We start from the raw sequence: 8818 nt of genomic DNA, 5'->3' as shown, positions 1-8818 counted from the left end.
ATTTGTTGCAATAACGCATGTCCAGCATTGGCACCAGCCTGGTCTCATAGACTAGACATAACATAGTAAATCCTAAATCCGGGACACTCAAATTAGTGTGATATGTTATGTTTGGTACTTTTACATAAAACAGAAGGTTACTTAAGGCAAAAAATAATGGGCTGGTTGGTCGGGGTGGATGGGTGCGCATATAACTGGAGAATCTAGCAACCCAAAGGTTGCGTGTTTGAATCTCATCAAGGACAACTTTAGCATTTGACCTAATTAGCAACTTTGCAACTACTTGCTACTTTTAATCTACTTTTCTACTACTTAGCTTGTTAGCTAACCCTTCCCCTAAGCTTAACCCTTTAACCTAACTCCTAACCTTAACCCTAACCCCTAGCCTAGCTAACATTAGTCACCTAGCTAACATTAGTATTAGCCACCTAGCTAACATTAGCATTAGCCACCTAGCTAACGTTAGCTACAACTAATTGGTATTCGTACCATCATCATACATCAACATCATACATTTAGCAAATTCGTAACATAATGTATGAATTGAAAATGTGTAATATGTTGTAAGAAAGGGATGATGGACATCCACAAATTAATACATTCTATATAAAACTCAGTGGAGGCTGGTGGGAGGAGCTATAGGAGGACGGGATCATTGCAATGGCCACGTTTGACTCCGTACCATTAATTCCATTCCAGCCATTACAATGAGCCCCTCCTCCTATAGCTCCTCCCACTAACCTCCACTGATGAAAAGTAACATATCATACTAATTGGAGTGTTTCAGATGTACTTTTACTATGTTACGTCTACCCCTGTGTCCAGGTTGCCGGCACAGTCTGAATTTTTGTTTTTATGGATAGCCAAGATTAATTTTGGCATACAAGCAACCTTGCCAAATAGCTTACCCATATGGATTGATAAAATGTTGATAAAATGTAATAAAGTTTCTACAACAGTTGTGAATTAATTTAGGAAAATATGATTTTCAGCATTAAATGTTCTAGTGTGCTTAATTAATAGTGAAGAGCTAGGATAGGTGGAGAGACGGGGCTACTCACAGGTTCCATGGAATGCCATCTCGCAGGTGCTGCAGCATTTTGTTGCTATGTTACCGCAATCTGTCGTGAACGCCGAAAGTGTCGCTTAGCTAATCACGTGCTGAATAAAAATGTGGACATGGCAAACAGTGCACTCTAGGCCTAATGCCACGAAGATTTGCGCAAAGATTTTCTATTATTCACTATAAACTGGGTGGTTCGAGCCCTGAATGCTGATTGGCTGACAGCCATGGTATATTTGAGCAATAATGCATGAGGGGGTGTGGTATAAGGCCAATATACCAGGCTAAGGGCTGTTCTTAAGCGCGACGCAATTTGGAGTGCCTGGATACAACCCTTAGCCATGGTATATTGGCCATCTACCACAAACTCCAGAGGTGCCTTATTGCTATTATAAACTGGTTACCAACATAATTAGAGAAGTAAAAATAAATGTGGCCAATATACCACAGCTAAGGGCTGTGTCCAGGCACTCCGCACTGCATCGTGGTATATTGGCCACATTTATTTTTACTTCTCTAATTATGTTGGTAACCACACCTCCTCATGCTTTATTGCTTAATTAACTCATAAATATCAATAATATTACGCTAATCATTCAAACATAGGTCTACAAGTTATGGCTGTAGGCCTGCAATATCTCACCATGTGATGTGTGTTTTAGACATTATTTTAGATTCAGTAGAACAGGTATTATAGGCCTTCATATTATTTAGCCTATGTCCACATAATACAGTATTAATAACCAGTCTAAAAGTAGTTGGAGCCAACTCCTAGCGTAGGCTACAAATTGGGACTTCTGAAAAATATAGTTGTTGTGGTATTTGAGTAGACCTCTTGAGTTATAATCCCCGAGACCAGACCCTGTCCTTTAGGCCCAGTGAGAAATACAACAAAAGGTGGCCACCGCTATCGGCCAGACAATTAACCAAAGGACCAGCATTAAACTATTATCATAAGAATGCTGTTTGCGATGGGGGGGAAAGCCCTCTGAATTCATTGACATGCTGCATAGTGTTGGAAACCTTTTATGTCATCACTTACATGCAAGCTGCCTTTGCCATTTTACCTACCGACATCTTTTTGACGCATTTTGTAGCGCTAGTTTCTCTTTGTGTTGCTATACTAACCACTTTACAACACACAAATAGGCCTACTTGTGAATAGCTAGGAACTATTCCCTTTTGTTTTTAAAAGTGAACAGAAAAGGCTCTTATGAGGCCTTCCAGCAAGCCTACCAATTCTTGCGATGAGGCGGCACCTGTTGCTACACAGACAGTCTATAAACGCAGAACTTTTTACAGGTGGATGGATAGGCTACTGTGAAGAATAGGATGAACACAGCTCTGTAGTAGCCATCCCTACACACCAGGACTTGTTGTTCACTCAATATATTACGAACGGAAGGATGCTCCCTGCTCAACACAGCTCAGATGCCAGTGTTTGTTCACCGACATAATGATCAGGTCTGGTTCCAAAACGGATTCTGGCTCACCTACTAGACTGTATACCAAGTGATAGTTTGTGGTCATGTGTACAAGGGGACTCAAAGATATCCTAAACATCAGTACTACACCCACTTTTGGTCTTTACTCACTGCTCCAGTCCATGTGGCACAATCCATACATTTTATATTAGTTGGGCCTTGAAAGTGCCGCCCTTGCAGGAATGAGGGGAATGGACTTTGCAAGTGTACAGAGGACTAATTCAAGTAAATGGAAATGTATGGGTGTCTGTCCTTTCAGGCATAATTCATTGTGTACATCTTTCACCCAAGGGAAACAAAGACATCAATTACATCCTCCTCGCGTCCTCTCCTTTCCTCCTTCTAAAAACCCATTGGAGGAGAAGGTCAGAGGGGTGGGACCTCTGACTTCTTATCCAATGGGTATTGAGGAGGCAAGGAGAGAGGACGCTAGGAGTACGCAATTGAGATTCTCCCATGGAATTACTATCCTGCTATGCTGAATCATGCACCTGGGTGGAGTTATTCCATCAAGAAGGGACAGGACAAAACAGCAGGTCAAAAAATGATTTTATATATAATTTTTTAATCTAAAACATAGTCAAACCTAAAAATACCCATCTAAACGTGTTGAAAACACCACGGGGACAACAGGATAAAAGAGTCACCCAGGAGTAGAAAGCACATGATGGACGCCACCGCGGACTGATACGGTGAACCAGTGACTATTTCATAGTAAGATCTTGACAAGAACCTGGTTCTGCTTTATTTACAGTGAATACAAAAACAAGGCCTTACTTACAGAGAGACATCCATGTCCTGGGTGAGTAGTAAGGAGGAGACTGCACTGAACCACTAGTCTACTCAAGTCTGCGTCATTCCCTATAGTGCACTACGTAGGCACTGTATTCCCAATGCAGTGCCCTTGTTTTGCCCAGGGCACTTATATTAGGGCATTGGTCAGAAGTAGTGCACTACAGCGAACAGCGTGCCATTTCAGACCAACACGTAGGGAAGACATCAATTGCATTCTACTCGTGTCCCCTCTCCTGCCGTCATTCTCACAACCCATTGGAGGAGAAGGTCAGGTGGGCGGGAACTTCTGGCTTTCTTATCCAATGGGTTTTGAGAAGGAGACGAGGAGCGAGGACGCGAGCAGTATGCAATTGAGCTCTTCCCATAGTGTACTGCTACTCCCCATACACTTGATTCGGCCTCTGAGGCAGTTGAATTAGATGGCATATTTGCTGTTCCACACGCAGTAAAAATAGCGAGGGGAGGAGAAGCAAAGTTAACATTCAGGAATAATACCGAGTCAGTCACGTGCCGTTTGTTTACCTAAATGACTGGAGAGGGGCATTGGTGCCTCCTGACCTGACTAACCATTAGAGCAGTGCACACATTTTCAGTGATCGAACAGTAACTGGTAATTGATGGAGTTATAAACTGATATTATGTAGGCCTAATACTATGTTGGGAAAAGTTACATGTCGACATTGACCACTTGCAGAAGGCAAGCATATTTGACCGAGATGGTGAAGAGAGACAATAGTTTCACCTATGAGCACTTATAGAAATATGGAGTGCTGCAGGCGAGGGCCTAAGGACCTGGAAGAGTGTGCACCGCTGCAGAGGCAGGGTCTGAAGACAAACGGCAGGCATAGAAACATTCCCCACTGTACCTCCCCCTGGACCAGGCAGACCCACAGTGTTTGTGATTTCCCTTAGCCATGGTGACAGACACATTCTGTCTGAGATTCAGATAGCCTACCTTTCAAACTCAACTCTGGACCTCAAAGCCAGTTTCCAATGCATTTTTTTTCTTCTCCATTGTTCCCATCTAAATCAGGGACTGATTTAGACCTGGGACACCAGCTGGGTGCAATTAATGATCAGGTAGAACAGAAAACCAGCAGGCTCCGGACCTCGTAGGGTAAGAGTTGAATACCCCTGCCTACACTGTGGCCTACACTACACTGGTTTACAGAGGGGATTGACGTCACAAGGAATACAGGCCTAGTCTTCATATTTACTGTTGTTGACAAATCACCTTTACAAATATACACAGTGCCTGGTGAAAGTCTACACACCCCTTGCACAGTCTTCGCATTTTGCAGCCTTACAATTCCCTCTAAGAAAGGAATACATTGGATTTTTTTCCTGCCGATCTACAAAACCGTCAACATTTTCAAAGTGAAAGAAAACGAAAGAGCATTTTCAAAATTCATTACAAATACAAAACAAAAAAACGAAATTGTGTTGATTGTGCGTGTCTTCACACCCCAGAGTTCATACTTGGTGGGGAGCACATATCTATAGAAATAGAAGTAGATTTAACGACCTGGGCATATGAGGAAAAAGTGCAAAAGAGAGGATGGGGAAAAAGCATTATTCTACCTTCAGGCAACCACTGAACAGACTTCCCCACCTACAGTATGCAACAGTAGGGACACTGCCACCGTTCTGAAATACGCATCCAAGTCATCTAAAGTAACTTCCTATCACAAGAACTCGCTAGACGGAAGTCAAATTCCTGTCTGGCGACCACCACATTTGCTCCAAACGCCACCGTCGTTTTCAGATCAGGAAAGACGAAGGAGGAGACGAGGAGAAGATACCACTTAAGACTATTGAGATGCAGCCCATGTCAGTGACGTCCCTGTAGCGTGTCCATCACTGACAGGACAGAAGAACACACCGCAGTGGAAGCAGCAATATTAAAAGAAGATGGCTGGTGCCATATGTACATTTCTGTAATGTACATATCATATAGAAACATTGGAAGAAGTGTGAAAAGGGAGAACCACCGGCAGAGCAGCCTTAAAAATAGTAACCATCGTATTAAGAGCGCACTGTCGGTGCACATGTCACCTGGCGGGTAAAATACTATAGCTGCAGGTCTTTTAGTAAGGGGAGAATATTAATAAATACAAAAATAATAAAATATATGTACACATTTTCAAACAATAACTATGATTATAATAATACTTTTTAAATTGACATACAAATATAATTTTGCTCAACGTTTGTAGCTCTACTCTGGTCAGTAAGAAAATTAAGAAATTATAAATTATTATACATTTAAAAAAAAAAAAATCCAACACCATCGTTTTTCCATTTAGGGTGTAGGTCCTGACACTCTGTGTCGCAACATTTGAGACGAATAGTAAAAACAATTCTCGATAACCTGAATTCTTCCTATTTTGCAAGACATTTCATGAAAAAGTGTCGGTATAAAGTCTTCCCTTGTGTGACAGACAGGTTGTTGTGTCGCCTCCGGAGTCCAGGAGGAGGAGAGCAAGTGCACTTTGAACTCTGGCATGCTGGAGAGAAGGGTGTGTGTGTGTGGTGAGGAAGGGAGGTCTGCTGGGGCTGTCAAGACAGGTCTGTCTGAGGAAGTTTTTGGACATGGGAATTCCTTCCTGGTCACCTGACCACACAGGAACAGGAAGCTACAACAACAAATGTCTAAATGCATGTAGAGCGGTAATGAAGATGCCAAACTAAAGCAGGTTCCCTTTTCAGAGGGCAGTTTGTGATGAGTGTCTTGATTTGAGTGTTCCACCCTGTATCCATGGAGACTACCGCTGCAAAACCGCCCATTGGCTGATCAATGTGTGGGCGGGGTGACATCACTGTTAAGAGGGCAGGACCCTGTGTTACTGACATTGGGTCAAAGGTCACAGATTCTAGTCCATGCAGCTGCTCAGCATTCTGTCCATGTCTCCTGTTATTGTCAAGGATGTAACTTGGACTGCAAGAGGAAAAAAAGAAACAGGGGGAGAGGAAGAGCAGAGGGAAGGCAAGAAATGGAGAAAGTTTCAAGTTGACAGTCAAGCTCAACCCATATCCAAAAATGACATCAATCTGTATAATCCATGACAGCAAAAATAAACATGAGGCAAGCTATTTTTATTTGAGCCAAGCTAACTTGAAGCTGTCAAGTGAGGTGAATTACCATGCGAGTAACCAGGTGAGTTAGGTGTGTTTACCTGTCGAGGTGACTCGGGGCCTGAGGCCAGAAGTTCAGTGCTGTTCCTCCTGAAGATGCCGTCCAGCCCTGCTGCTTTGGTCACCTTACTGGGCTTCCCTCCTCCTCCGTACGCACTGGGGCTCCTCCTCTTTCTCCCATCCACCCCTCCTCCGTAGGCCAGGGGGCTGGGAGGAGGCAGGGGGCTGGGTGGAGGCAGGGGGCTGGGGTGGTCCGTAGTGAGGGGATAGGGTGTGGTGGTGGTTGGGTCAGGGTTGGAGTACCAGTCCTCGGCCCTGACCCCCACCTCACTGGCACTGTGTCCTAAGGTCTTTCTCCTACCACTAAGGGGGGGCACGCCAGAGCTGAGCATGGGGGTGGGAGTCAGAGTGTGGTAGCTGCTGTTGTTCCCCATGAGAGTGTCAGAACTAGGTGGAAGGGTGGTCCTCCTCTTCTTGGCCGCGCCACCAGTGGCCCCTGGGGGCCTGATGGGTTTGGTGGAAGTGCCGTTACGAGGTTTCCCTAGGGCGGAGACAGGGGCCAGGCGCTGGGAGGGGTCCCTGATGCCAAACAACCCTGCTGCTGATGCATTCTGGGGGAAGGCTGTGGAGTAGGATCCAAGGGGGAAGGCTCCGTTGGTGGAGGGAGGGAAGGAGGGGGAGGAAAGGGGGGGAGGAGGGGTGAGAGAGCTGGGGGAGAGAGGGCTCTCAGCAGCCAGGGGCACCTTTCTGTAACACAGCAGAGGACAGAGACAGGCAGAGGCAGCGCGTTAGGAAAACCAGAGCCATAATGAAATACTGACCTGTAGATTTACAGGGGTTCAGAGACATTTCTGTCTAGAATATGAGCTCGCTGCTGATGTCCTATTCCAGAGCCTCAGCAGATCCAGGTCATACTAACATCTGCCATTCCACACCTATTAATAGTGTCTATGAGTCTCTGTGTGTCTTCCCTAGACAGCTGAACCCACTTTCTCCATAGAGCATCACAGAAGCCTAAAGCTGGATGTAAATACACTGGAGTGGCGCCGAGAGCCCCAGAACACGGGCCGACAAATCATTTATACTGGTACAACAATAGATGCACACTTTCCTCACCTCCACATCTGAGCGTTGACATGCTTCTCCACCATGCAGTGTAACGCCAGCCTCATCCTGTCCCACCGCCGGTCAAACACATAGTGACCACGCCCCATCAGCCTGCTGCTGAACGCGCAGCCCTGAAACACGGAGGGAGGGGTTAACACAGTCAGAGAAAAGAGATCAAATCAGCCTGTATGGATGGCTTCAAGCTAGGGGTGTAACGGTTCACCAAACCCATGGTTCGGTACGCATTGAGGTTTTGGGGTCATGGTTCGGTTCGGTTTCGGGACAGCGGCAAGATTAAATGCCATTCACAATGTTCAGCATTCACAATGTTTCTGGCATTGTCTGTCGTGACAGGATTGTTATGTCGGGCTTCAAGTTTCCACTCTGATGCTGCGTTTGTAACCATGTGGGAGGTGGGAATTTACCAGTTGGATGCATTCGTGTGATTTGAACTCATTGAGAAATGCAGATTGGCTAATGGCTAAACTAAAAGTACAGCTATTATACAGTCAGACAGTTCCAAATCCACATTAATAGATTATTTATAAAAAAGCAATGTTTCGTTGTTGCATTGAACTGCTGAAAATGCTGTTAGTGGTCATTTCCTTAGTAGGTGACGTCAAAGGTCAGTATGTGGGAGAAGTGGGAGCTCAGGAGTTCCCCACTAGTAATTACCAGTTGGAGGGCCGTTCGAGTGGCAAACTCCCACTTCCATCTTGGTAAAGAATGACACTGCATTCTTCAGTGCAAGATGTGCAATTGTGACACTCATAAAGTGAGCTTTTCTGTAGCATGGTACATCTCCCACTCCGGGGTAATGTGATGACACTTAAGTAAGTGCCAATTCATTGAAAACTTTGGCTTTTGTATGCTTATATAGAGCGGATACTATCTGTTTGCTGAAATGGGTGCAAGAGGGAAGTTTGTAACGTGGCTCGAGCACTTTCACAAAGTGCTGAAACCCTCTGTTCTCAACCACAGAGAATAGGCACATATCCTATAAACCAAAGACTGTAAAAAATATAAACATAGCCTACCTATCTCTTGTAATTTGTTTGGTCAGGTCAGAATCTGCTGCCAAGGGCTGCTTGCATGCGGTATACTGAGGTGATGTCAACATAGTTGAGGTGTTGGCAGCTGCATAGGCTATTCTCGTTGAGCATGGCGACATACTGTTAACGTTTTATCCACACCTCTATGTCCATCGCTGTTCTAATCTACTAGGAAGCCAACA

At 44.8% G+C, this 8818-nt stretch overlaps 1 protein-coding gene across 1 annotated transcript in view; it reads right to left on the bottom strand.

Annotated features, from left to right (window-relative positions):
- Positions 1–3102: 3102 nt before the first annotated feature.
- The window catches only part of LOC120031802 (ataxin-7-like protein 1), a 21781-nt gene continuing 16065 nt past the window's right edge, over positions 3103–8818 (bottom strand). The window contains exons 7-9 of the mRNA XM_038977622.1: positions 7594–7715; positions 6519–7224; positions 3103–6280 (exon numbers count right to left, since the gene is read on the bottom strand). Coding sequence (XP_038833550.1) covers positions 6263–6280; positions 6519–7224; positions 7594–7715 — 846 coding nt within the window. The 3' untranslated portion in view covers positions 3103–6262. The remainder of the gene's footprint in view (positions 6281–6518; positions 7225–7593; positions 7716–8818) is intronic.

The sequence above is a fragment of the Salvelinus namaycush genome, chromosome 38, assembly GCF_016432855.1.
Source record: "Salvelinus namaycush isolate Seneca chromosome 38, SaNama_1.0, whole genome shotgun sequence".
NCBI lineage: Eukaryota > Metazoa > Chordata > Actinopteri > Salmoniformes > Salmonidae > Salvelinus > Salvelinus namaycush.
Note: the sequence above shows the minus strand (reverse complement) of the source record. Positions and strands in the feature narration are given on the sequence as shown.